This window comes from Stegostoma tigrinum, chromosome 16 (assembly GCF_030684315.1).
Source record: "Stegostoma tigrinum isolate sSteTig4 chromosome 16, sSteTig4.hap1, whole genome shotgun sequence".
In the NCBI taxonomy this organism is placed as follows: Eukaryota; Metazoa; Chordata; class Chondrichthyes; order Orectolobiformes; family Stegostomatidae; genus Stegostoma; species Stegostoma tigrinum.
In genome coordinates this window covers 13,733,048-13,746,180 of record NC_081369.1, presented here as the reverse complement: position 1 = coordinate 13,746,180, position 13,133 = coordinate 13,733,048, and the positions used below count along the sequence as shown (strand labels likewise).

At 47.1% G+C, this 13,133-nt stretch overlaps 1 protein-coding gene across 3 annotated transcripts in view; it reads right to left on the bottom strand.

Moving 5' to 3' along the window:
* LOC125459919 (adhesion G-protein coupled receptor G2-like) overlaps positions 1 to 11,006 on the bottom strand; it is a 48,995-nt gene extending 37,989 nt beyond the window's left edge. For 2 of the 3 annotated variants that reach the window (XM_059651542.1, XM_059651541.1), the window contains exons 1-4: positions 10,624 to 11,006; positions 9,352 to 9,496; positions 4,197 to 4,344; positions 347 to 466 (exon numbers count right to left, since the gene is read on the bottom strand). In XM_059651542.1, coding sequence (XP_059507525.1) covers positions 347 to 466; positions 4,197 to 4,344; positions 9,352 to 9,496; positions 10,624 to 10,936 — 726 coding nt within the window. In that variant the 5' untranslated portion in view covers positions 10,937 to 11,006. Of the gene's footprint in view, positions 1 to 346; positions 467 to 4,196; positions 4,345 to 4,600; positions 4,668 to 9,351; positions 9,497 to 10,623 lie in introns of those variants that run through there. The other variant, XM_048546908.2, reaches the window with a different exon arrangement.
* Between the last annotated feature and the right edge of the window lie 2,127 nt (positions 11,007 to 13,133).

Here is a 13,133-nt window from a genome sequence, read left to right as displayed (position 1 = left end):
CCCTTTCCATTCAGTAACATCCTGATTGTGGCCACACGGCCACACGCAACCTGGATCAGTCATATTCTCCTGTACTTCCACGTTTGGTGAATGAACAGATTTATTCTCACAGTGCATGGGGTGGGAGAACTCAGGTGTACGCAGCTAATGTCACAATGTTTGTAAAGTTAAGACCTTTAGATGAAGAGAGGAAGCTCCTTGTCACAAATCCTGCAGACAGAGCTGGTTACAGAGAAAGAGTAAATAATCCTCAGATTCCATCCACAAAGTGAATGACAAACAGAAACACTGACAGTCTGCAATCCATCCCAATACAGGCTCACAGCCAGTGGGTCCCTTCCATTACCTGGATTGGCGTTTGGTTCTGCAACTGAATGACAACGGCCCTTGCATCCCTGGACAGAGGTAACTGAAATGTCAAAAAAATGCGAACAGCAGTGAACTTCGCCTGACCATCAGGGCCCACCTGCACAACGAGAATGAGATTATTTTAAAATGGTTTCAACCGTCTTTTGTTGAACAAGCCGCCTACAGTGAAACTATTGCTTTTTAATAATCCCGCGGTGACAGGTTGTACAAGGCAAAAAGTGGGTTTTAAGGGATTTCACAGTCTGTCATTAAAACCTTCATTTTTAATGAATGTGTCTATCACAACAGTTATTACCTCGGGATGTTCCCAGCATTCCACAGTTCATCAATATGTCCGGATTTGATACTGGGAATCAGAAAGAAAAAGCAGTCTGTGGGCTTGGAGCACCCTCAACCCTCTGTTTTTAGTGATGGGCAGGAGTTAATTCTCAAATTGTTCATCACGGTGTTGGCACATGTCGGGGTGCTGTTCCCACACAATGAAAAGCCATGACAGCGATAGGACCTCAGGGTGTGGGGCACGTCGAATGGGTGAGTAGGAGTGGGTAATGAAGTGCCAATCACAGGGTGCCTCATTGAAAGACAGCAGCTGGCACCATCTCAAAAGAACTTTTCACCCTGTGTGCAGGGCTGTCTTATTCATCAGGACCACCACCGCAACAGTGATGGAGATCTCCATGGCTACAGGGAAGACCCTGTGTCTGGTGCAACCAACCCCGACCTACAGTGCCTGCACTGAACACCCCACAGCCCAATGACTGTACTGAATACCCCACAGCAAAGCGACTGCACTGAATAGCCCACAGCCCAGTGACTGTACTGAATACCCCATACCACACTGTCTGTACTGAACACCCCACAGCCCAGTGCCTGTACTGAATACCCCTTACCTCCAGTGTGTATATACAGAAAACCCTTCAGTCCAGTATCTGTTCTTCTACTTAAGATAACAAAGTGTGAAGCTGGATGAACACAGCAGGCCAAGCAGCATCTCAGGAGCACAAAAGTTGACGTTACGGGCCTAGACCATTCATCAGAAAATGGGGATGGGGAGAGGGTTCTGAAATAAATAGGGAGAGTGCGGGAGGTGGACCGAAGATGGATAGAGGAGAAGATAGGTGGAGAGGAGAGTATAGGTGGGGAGATGGGGAGGGGATATGTCAGTCCGGGGAGGACGGACAGGTCAAGGAGGTGGGATGAGGTTAGTAGGTGGAAAATGGAGCTGCGGCTTGACGTGGGAGGAGGGGATAGGTGAGAGGAAGAACAGGTTAGGGAGGTGGGGAGGAGCTGGGCTGGTTTTGGGATGCAGTGGTCGAGGGCGAGATTTTGAAGCTTGTGAAGTCCACATTGATACCATTGAGCTGCAGGCTTCCCAAACGGAATATATGTTGCTGTTCCTGCGCACTTTGGGTGACATCATTGTGGCACTGCAGGAGGCCCATGATGGACATGTCATCTGAGGAATGGGAGGGGGCGTTAAAAATATTCCCAACTGGGAGGTGCGGTTGTTTATTGCGAACCAAGCGGAGATGTTCTGCAAAGTGGTCCCCAAGCCTCCGCTTGGTTTCCATCCCCTATTCCCAATTCCTTCACCTCTGCTGCATCTGCTCCCAGGATGAGGTATTCCACTCCCACACATCCCAGATGTCCGCGTTCTTCAAGGACCGCAACACCACCCCCGCAGTGGTCCAGAATGCCCTTACATTTCCCGCAACACCCCGCCCCTGCAATAACCGCCCTAAAAGAATCCCCCTCGTCCTCACTTACCACCCCACCAACCTCCGGATACAACGCATCATCCTCCGACACTTCCGCCATCTCCAATCTGACCCCGCCACCCAAGACATTTTTCTATCCCCACCCTTGTCTGCCTTCCAGAGAGACCACTCTCTCCATGACTCCCTTGTCCGCTCCACACTCCCCTCCAACCCCACCACACCCGGCACCTTCCCCTGCAACCGCAGGAAGTGCTACACATGCCCCCACACCTCCTCCCTCACCCCCATCCCAGGCCCCAAGATGACTTTCCATATTAGACAGAGGTTCACCTGCACATCTGCCAATGTGGTATACTGTATCCATTGTACCCAGTGTGGCTACCTCTACATTGGGGAAACCAAGCGGAGGCTCAGGGACAGCTTTGCAGAATACCTCCGCTCGGTTCTCAATAAACAACTGCACCTCCCAGTCGCAAACCATTTTAAGTCCCCCTCCCATTCCTTAGATGACATGTCCATCCAGGGCCTCCTGCAGTGCCACAATGATGCCACCCGAAGGTTGCAGGAACAGCAATTCATATTCCGCTTGGGAACCCTGCAGCCCAATGGTATCAATGTGGACTTCACCAGCTTCAAAATCTCCCCTTCCCCACTGCATCCCAAAAGCAGCCCAGCCCGTCCCCTCCCCCCACTGCACCACAAAACCAGCCCAGCTTGTCCCTGCCTCCCCGACCTGTTCTTCCACTCACCTATCCCCTCCTCCCACGTCAAGCCACACCTCCATTTCCTCCCTACCAACCTCATCCCACCTCCTTGACCTGTCCGTCCTCCCTGGACTGACCTATACCTCCCCAACTATACTCTTCTCTCCACCTATCTTCTCCTCTATCCATCTTCGGTCCGCCTCCCCCCTCTCCCTATTTATTTCAGAACCCTCTCCCCATCCCCTTCTCTGATGAAAGGTCTCGGCCCGAAACGTCAGCTTTTGTGCTCCTAATATGCTGCTTGGCCTGCTGTGTTCATCCAGCCTCACACTTTGTTACCTCCGATTCTCCAGCATCTGCAGTCCCCATTATCTTTGTTCTACTACTTACTAGCCTCATCCTACTTCCTTTTCCTCTCCATCCTCCCTGCACTGACTTGTCCCTTCACAAACTCCCCAACTACACACCTTTATTGGCTCCAATCCTGCCTCTTTGAACTGTCTGTCCCCTGTCCTCCTATCTTCTCCCTTCTTCATCTTCTATGCACCTCCCCCTCTCTCCCTTCTTATTTCAGAATCCCCTTCTGCTACCCCATTTTTGAAGAAGGGTCTACACCTGAAATGTCAGCCTTCCTGCTCCTCCAAAGCTGTTCAGCGTGCTCTGTTCATCCAACTCTACACTTGTCATATCAGATTGCACCTCAGTGCCCAGGCCTGCATCAAAAGATCAGTGAATGCTCCCTCCATTGAGATCTCACACCAAGTGTACCACATATTCTTCAGGCATTCAATGCACCAAAACCCCTATCACTCACCACCAGTGATACTCAGTTCTCATGCTGAACGTTCACATTCTGCACCAAACATGCCCCATCCAAACCCTTGCCATTCACACACGCGCGCGCATATACAGACACACACACACACACACACGCATACTACCTACAGTGTGGAAATAGGTCCTTCGGGCCAACAAGCCCACACCGCCCCACGGAGCATTCCTACCCAGAACCATCCTACTTTCACGCACCTAATCCACACACCCCTGTACACTCTGGGCAATTTAGCATGGCCAATTCACCTAAACTGCACGTCTTTGAACTGTGGGAGCAAACCGGAGCACCCAGAGGAAACCCACGCAGACACGGGGTGCATGTGCAAACTTCACACAGACAGTTCTCCAAGAACAGAATCGAACCCAGGCCCCTTGTGCTGTGAAGCAGCATTGCTAACCACTGAGCCACCGTGCTGGCTATCTTTCTAACAGTCCTATTGACCTGTCGCAGTAAGACGCTTGCATGAACCCTACTCAGGAGTTAATTATTATGGTAACATGATCAACGTGCAGATATTCTCATCTTTTCATATTCTATTATTTTTAAACACTGCATTGCGAAAGGTCTTACCCAAGAGAAATTGGCAGTAACCTGAAATTCTGAAGAACCACTCTGACGCGGATTGATCACAGCAGCTTTGACATTAGGAAGTACAAAGGTTTGACTGTCCATCGTAAAATCCATTTCCTTCAGGACCTGACGTAGATCAGACTCCAGTCTGGAGAACAAACAGGCAGTTAACATTGAACTGGATAAGAAACACAGCGATTCACTCTGTAAGGTAGACATTCACTAAATTATCACACATCAGTCTCTCTCTTGAAACAGAAGCAGTAAATGCTGGCGAAACGCAGCTATCTACGGGGAGAAAGCAGAGTTAATGCTCCAAGTCTGGCAACTCTTCATCAGAATGCATCAGTCTTTATCGTGATTGTAATCACTACATATGCTGAGATACAAATTATTCACATTACTTTCAAACATTTCACAAAACTCTCCCCTGAATTGTCCTAAATCGAAAAAATCAGCTTTCAATTAAAACTAACTCGCTCAGAGTTTGAACCACATCCTCCCGCAACACATTCGTGTTTCCTGGGCATACTTAAGTTCAAATTCACCCTCATTTCCTGTTTTGGACCATTTCAGAGGGACAATGGTAGGGGTCATTTTATAAACCAATTTGTATTTTCCAGCTCACTCGGGCTGAGGGGAGACTTGAGAGAAACATTTACAACCATAACAGCACCAAACAGTCGAATGAGAGAGTGATAATGGGAACTGCAGTTGCTGGAGAATCCAAGATAACAAAATGTGAGGCTGGATGAACACAGCAGGCCAAGCAGCATCTCAGGAGCACAAAAGCTGACGTTTCGGGCCTAGACCCTTCATCAGAGAGGGGGATGGGGGGAGGGAACTGGAATAAATAGGGAGAGAGGGGGAGGCGGACCGAAGATGGAGAGTAAAGAAGATAGGTGGAGAGAGTGTAGGTGGGGAGGTAGGGAGGGGATAGGTCAGTCCAGGGAAGACGGACAGGTCAAGGAGGTGGGATGAGGTTAGTAGGTAGCTGGGGGTGCGGCTTGGGGTGGGAGGAAGGGATGGGTGAGAGGAAGAACCGGTTAGGGAGGCAGAGACAGGTTGGACTGGTTTTGGGATGCAGTGGGTGGGGGGGAAGAGCTGGGCTGGTTGTGTGGTGCAGTGGGGGGAGGGGACGAACTGGGCTGGTTGAGGGATGCAGTAGGGGAAGGGGAGATTTTGAAACTGGTGAAGTCCACATTGATACCATATGGCTGCAGGGTTCCCAGGCGGAATATGAGTTGCTGTTCCTGCAACCTTCGGGTGGCATCATTGTGGCAGTGCAGGAGGCCCATGATGGACATGTCATCAAGAGAATGGGAGGGGGAGTGGAAATGGTTTGCGACTGGGAGGTGCAGTTGTTTTTTGCGAACTGAGCGGAGGTGTTCTGCAAAGCGGTCCCCAAGCCTCCGCTTGGTTTCCCCAATGTTGAGGAAGCCGCACTGGGTACAGTGGATGCAGTATACCACATTGGTAGATGTGCAGGTGAAACTCTGCTTGATGTGGAACATCAAGCAGAGTTTCACCTGCACATCTACCAATGTGGTATACTGCATCCACTGTACCCGGTGCGGCTTCCTCTACATTGGGGAAACCAAGCGGAGGCTTGGGGACCGCTTTGCAGAACACCTCCGCTCAGTTCGCAAAAAACAACTGCACCTCCCAGTCGCAAACCATTTCCACTCCCCCTCCCATTCTCTTGATGACATGTCCATCATGGGCCTCCTGCACTGCCACAATGATGCCACCCGAAGGTTGCAGGAACAGCAACTCATATTCCGCCTGGGAACCCTGCAGCCATATGGTATCAATGTGGACTTCACCAGTTTCAAAATCTCCCCTTCCCCTACTGCATCCCTCAACCAGCCCAGTTCGTCCCCTCCCCCCACTGCACCACACAACCAGCCCAGCTCTTCCCCCCCACCCACTGCATCCCAAAACCAGTCCAACCTGTCTCTGCCTCCCTAACCGGTTCTTCCTCTCACCCATCCCTTCCTCCCACCCCAAGCCGCACCCCCAGCTACCTACTAACCTCATCCCACCTCCTTGACCTGTCCGTCTTCCCTGGACTGACCTATCCCCTCCCTACCTCCCCACCTACACTCTCTCCACCTATCTTCTTTACTCTCCATCTTCGGTCCGCCTCCCCCTCTCTCCCTATTTATTCCAGTTCCCTCCCCCCATCCCCCTCTCTGATGAAGGGTCTAGGCCCGAAACGTCAGCTTTTGTGCTCCTGAGATGCTGCTTGGCCTGCTGTGTTCATCCAGCCTCACATTTTGTTATCTTAAGTCGAATGAGAGAGCATTGTAGCCATTGGCAGGAGCTCGATAACCCGAGATCAGTCATTCAAGGTGATTGGTGGGAGAAGCAATCGGGGTGTGAAGCCAAACATTTTCATGCAGTGAGTTTGATGAAGATGCAAGCAGAGCATGTTGCTCTGTTACCTTACTGCCATGTTCTGTGTGAGAATAAACATATTATAATAATTGCTAAGAAGTCTGCCCTGAGTTTCTGTTAAACACCAAAGCTCCCACATTAACACCAGCTCAAACACAGGAACATCAATGGCGCTGCCAGTCTTAGATGGGCACAGTTTCTCGCCAGATGAATCTGAAGAACTATGAGAGAAGATTAAACCAGGAGACAAGGCTCCCAGCAAATGTTTTTCTGAAGGCATTGACTGAATGGCTTTCCCAAAGTGAGGGGAAGTTGTTGAAGACTGTAGTGATCGGAACAATGATAGCCAGGTGGATCCCATAGAGGATGAGTTCCCTGATTGGGGCTGTTAACCTGGCCCAAACAGGGAGTCCTGGCTGACAGATATAAACAGGAGTGTTGGGGGCTCTGTTCACTCTCAGAGCCGGCTCTGAGCCAGCTCGGTCAGTGTCATGTGCTCTGCCCATGGAAATACAGGGGGCCTGGGTGATGGGATATCAGCTTTTGTGGAGTTATTTCAGTCGTGATGAGAGAAAATCATGACCCTGAAGATATTCGCTTGCAACAGCTCTCATTGAGTTGGGGATCGGCATATCTGGCATCATGCCGCTATTTGGGAAGTTTGACTCGTTCGATCCTGCTGACACAGGCTGGGCACCGTATGTGGAAAGAATACATTTTTTCTGGGCAGACAGGATTGGAGACAGCAAAAAGCAATGAGTAATTCTCCAGCGAGCATGTGGACCCACATCATTTTCAGTTATTTGGAGCCTATCATTTCCTGAGATATCAGATGCTAAAATCTTGCAGGAGTTGATGGATTTAGTTCAAGAATATTACAACCTTAAGTCTCCTCTAATTCTCAGATGTTATTGGTTTTACTCGACAGGCATATGACTTTGGTTCCACCTGAAGTGAGATACTGAGAGACCATTTGGTGTGTGGGAATAATGGTGTGACCGTGCAACAGCACCTGCTAGCTGAAGACCAACTGCACCCCTATTGTTGTGTTATGGAGGCTTTGCAAAGAGGTCAATGCTGTGCCTGAATGAGGAGCTTGGACTGATGTAACCTTATCCAGATGCGCATTGCAAAACCAAAGTGGATGTTACAACCAATAAATCAGAAAGGAAAGACTGGCAGAGAACCCAAATATAAGATGGCTTCAATTGCTCAAATAGGATTAAACTACAGTGTCCGCAACAGCCACTGAGACTTTGAGGAACAAATGTTTTGGCAGATTATGGAAAGATGCAGTAAGAACAGGGTTATCGTAGTGGGTGACTTCAACTTTCCCAATACGGACTGGCACTCCCTTAGAACCAGAAGCTTAGATGCGGCAGAATTTGTTAAATGCATCCAAGAGGGTTTCTTGAAACAGTACGTGGTGAGTCCAATTTGAGGAGGGGTCCATCCTGGACCTGGTGTTGGCTCATCAGCCCTCCCAGGAGACTCACCATTCAGTGGGACAGCATTTTGGAAACAGTGATCGCAACTCATTACGCTTGAAGATAGATATAAACAAGGATAAGTTAGGATCTTGCGAGAAGGTACAAAATGTAGGGAGGATAAATTACACCAGCCATAGACTGGAGCTAGGCAGTGTTAATTGGGAGAAGCTGTTATCAAGCAAGACTCCATTTGACATGTGGGAATTGTTGAAAGAGTTCAGTTCCATGAAGGAGAAAGGAGAAGGTTGGCATTGGAATGATGGCAGAAAGGTTCCTTATTCTCACCTCCTTGAACCAGCTCAATGAATAGATTCAACATTGGAACAAAGTGAGGTTCAGGCTCTCTTCCACTGACTGCAGGGCAGTGAGTGCGGTGGAGGAGAAGTACCAGTATCATATCTCTCTCGATTTCTCCAGATTGCCCCATGTACTCCATGCTCAAACAAAGAACAAAGAACAGTACAGCACAGGAATAGGCCTTTCGACCCACCATGCCTGTGCCAACAGACACAACCTTTCTAAACTAAAAGCCTTTTGCCTCCATGTGGTCTGTGTCCCTCTATTCACTGCCTGTCCCTGTCTCTGTGGAATGACTTCTAAACATTGCTGTCATAGCTGCTTCTACCACCTTCTCTGCCCATTCCAGGCACGTATCATCCTCTGTGTAAAAGCCTTGACTCACATCTCCTTGAGCTTTCCCAATTTCACCTCTAACCTGTGTTTCCTCGGAATAAACATTTCTATTTGTGGAAAAGGACTCTGACTGTCCATTCTATCGTTACCGCTCATCATTCTGCATGTTGTTTTGGCGTTGTACTCTGGCTAGCCAGACTTACCAAATTATTTTTTTGCTGTCTGAGGGCAGACCACATCCAGCTGGGATGTCTCCCTCCCTGAAGCTGACCATGGAGTTCAATCTCAATGAAACGGCAGGATACACCACTCAGGATCCGTTTGTAGTGGATCTATGAACTGGAATTAAAACATCTGAACTAAACACACAACACAATGTATTGTAACTTTTCTTTCATTGGAAAGAAAAACATTGAAGTTGAAAAAACAGCTTTGAATTAAAAAGGGTTGATTTTATTCACTTGTGAGGAACCTCAATATCGCATGAACAGCCTCATGTTTACTGAAGCAGGAAGGAACAAGAACCTGGCAGGGAACCTGCTTAATCCTCGGGTAAAATATGTCTAAAATGTGTCCTTTCTATACATCACCTGTCAAACATTTTTCTCAAAAAAAAAGCTGTTATCACTTACCTGACTGAAGAACTCTCATTACATTCCTCCAGGATTCTGTTGGTCAGTAACATTGCATAGCGAGCATCATTTACTGTCAACTGCCCTTTGTTTGTGAGTTCATTCAAGTTGTTTTTCTGATTTATGCAATCAGCAAATGGTGTTTCTAACAGGAAGGATGAGGTTAGAAAGAAGAGTGAAACTCAAAATTTCAATATCAGTAAAAATATTTTGAATTTTGAGAATTTGGATATGTTTGCTTGCAAATTCAGTATCTTGTTAAAAAGTTGCCAACGTTTCGATTTTGATAACAATTTTCCTGGTGGTGTGAAGTGATCCTCGCTGAACCGATTGTAACCTGTTTGTGTAAATCCAGAGTCAGACCCAATGTGTTGCTGGAGGGAAGGAAAGTGAAACTCATTGGAATGGTCACCATTCACCACTTTGAGATCACTCCACATGAAACGTGAATTCAGTGTGGTGTCCAAACAGGTTTAGGTTGTGTTTCACTGGGTCCTGGGCTATTTTGAAAACTGACATAAATACTGTGCACATGTTTGTGGCAGGGTCACAATCCTGTTCATCTCCTATCATTTTGCTTTCTAGTACGTGGGAAACATTTCTGTGCACACGTCTCCTGGCAGGCTGCTGTAAACAGGAGTGTCAGGGGTCCTACTCGCTAGCTGGGTCAGTGTCACGTGTTACGCCAGTGTAAATAAAGGGTGACTCAGTGACAGGATACCAGCACCGTGGAGCTATTTCCAAAGGAAGCTTGGAACTGGGCAAGTAAATCACTTGTGCTCCTGATGGAGTATTGGGAGCATAAAACTCTGAACATCGATCCTGATGAAGACATAAAGACTTTATATCCATTGTAATATGGTGAATCGTCCAATTGTAATCATGCTCAAAAACACCCTTCCGATTTATAAGATCAATATTTAGCTCGGTCTAACCATCCAGAGTGGTGGAAATGTGGTGGACAGCATCATTGTCTTATGCACATTCTTTGACAGACTGACATTCATATCGAGGGCAGGAATATTCTGCCTGATCGGACCATCCCCCGGGATAACGGGGAGGTATACATTAGGGGAGGCTGAGGTGCACAGAGCTGAGGACAGACAGCAGTTTGGTCCCCCACCAACCAATCATATTTTCACCTCCTTGAGGTTCTGGAGAAACAGAGAAAGCCTGGGCCTATATTTCTATTTTATTCTTTATCTATGATAAATCATAGAGCTTTTTAAAAATATATATGATTCACAATGTGTCATTTATTATTCTACTCACCACACGCTCCTTCAGATGCAGTAAATTCCAAATAAGAAGCTTTTTCCATGTGAACAGGATGGAAGTTGGATTGATTTACGTAAATAATGTCTCTCAGCCATGGTGAATTATTGTGTGAAGTGTTAGTGGTGAGAGTGAAACGTTGGCAACATTTCCCTTCAGTGGACAAGGCAGCTGAATATGACTTGACAACATCACCTCGCGTTATGTAGAGTTGGCCAACGTGCCCTTTCCAAGTGATGCAGATTTCTGATGAAGCTTCAGGTGTAGTTGCTGCAGTATCTTGTGTGCAGGAAGATCGACCCTTCCCCATGAGATGAGCTTCTATTTCTAAGCCTGTTGTGTTTACGGACACTTTCAGTGAACATGGGCCTGGGCCAATGTAGTGACAGGATTTATTAATGGTACTGTTCACGTTGCCACAAAATGTAAATTCACCGACTATTGCTGCAAAAACAATCACAAGATCAGTGCTAATCGACCACGTGAGAAATTTTCTAAGAAGTTTTTAAATTTTACCCTCTGACTTTGCTGGAAAATTGAGGGAAATCCCATACAAATTGCATCATCAGGAATTAGTAATCAGCTAAAACATTTTAGTTCGACATAGCACCTTCAGAATGACATAAAGTTCCAATGCACTTCACTGGAGCACTCGCTAACAAAACTTTGATGCCATTGTCATGTCATGTTGATATCAATAAAACAAAGGCTAAAATGGTCAGACATTTTTATTGGTCGGGAGTACACGACAATGGAGTCAAGTTTTGCCAGACGCGCTGGACATGTCAGGTGATGGGGAAACTGCAACTTCCAATTTAGTTTTGATTACCACGGACCATGCTCCCTTGACTGAAGTCCTGCTCCATGTTGAACAACATTTGGAGGAAGCACTGAGTGTGGTGAGTGCAAAAAAATGGAGGGGATTTCAATGTCCAGCTCTGCACTGATTGAGCCGGACGGGTCCTAAAGGACATAGCTACTGGACTCAGTCTGTGGTAGGTAGAGAAGGAAGTAACAAGAGGGGAAAGCATGCTTGTTCTCAGCCTTCCCAATCTTCCAGCTGCAGATACATCTGCCCATGACGGTATCAGGAAGAGTGACCAGAGCATAGTCCTGGTGGAGACAAAGCCCTACATTCACATTGTGAATAACATCCACCTTCAGGGTTTGAGTGAAGATTTGTAGCTGGGCTGCTGGTTGTAGATGTCGGTGTGTTCACTGAGCTGGGAGGTTTGATGGCGGAAATTTCATCCTCGTAGATGTCACCTGGTGAAGGGATGAAATATCTGTGATCAAACCTCCCAGCTCGGTGAACACATCAGCATCTATAACATCCATTTGTTGTGGGGCACGATCACTTTGTGCTAAACGGGAGAGACCTTGAACCTATTGAGCAACACAAGACTGGGCATCCATGGGGTGCTGAGACTTTCAGTGAGAGAATTTCAGATGATGGGACTTTAGTGATGAAGGGAACGGGGCCAATGAGTAGACAAAAAGTGATAAGATGCTCAAGTTGGAGAGAGAGAGAAATGGAAAGGATTGGAAGGTGGTAGCTGCAGGGCTGAAGGGGCTAACTGAGGGAGAGGAGGTACAAGACCAGGATGGGAAGTTTAAATTTGTGACTTTGGAGAGGAGATGAGGGTGCAGGTCAATGGGACCTGGATGTTTATCAAACAGGATTTTGTTCAGGATCGGAACCCAGTTGGAGGGACTTGGATGAACTGTGATTTGCACAGGGTGGTAGCAGAGGGATACTAGGAAAATCAGGAAGATGGAACTGCCAATGGGATGAGAAAGAGTATCAGCTCCAGATGAAATGATGTCAGAGCAGAAATGAGGACATTACAGATGTGGACATCGGGAGTCTTTGCGATCGAGAGGATGTGGGTTCAGAATCTCAAATTGGGGTAATTGGAACACAGTTTGGGAACAATTTCGGGTACAAGACCTCAATTTAATTTTATAACTTTGATGAAATGAGCTAGGCTGAGATTTTGCACTGGAAGATGATTGCATGTTTAGAGTGTTCGCTCTACTCCCTCCTGCTGCCAGATCTGTTCACTTCCTCAGCCTGAGCCGGTCAGTAACGAAGCAGCTCAGGAACACAGTCTCATGTAATGTGCTGTTTCTAAGGAAGACCTTCATAAGACTGAATGACTTCGCTGCTGCAGAACTTAATGGGCTTTAACTGGACGAATTTTCAGGATTCAGGAAGGTAAATGAAGTTTTCTAATCTTTTCATCAGCTTTCGAACTTATTGTATACAAGGTGTGTAAGGTGAATCAGCTCCCTTTTACTTTCAATCCCATCTTACTCAGCTCCAACGAATGTTATTTGTTTTCTTTAGCATACAGTGATGATCCTTTAATGAAAACATAGTTCAATAGAAAATGAAGGAGCCCATTGTCAAGCTTTCCTTGAATAAAAAGAGGATATTTACGACCCTCTTGAATCAAAACCAATCATTAAATTGAATACATGTACAAGCACGCATTCACACACAC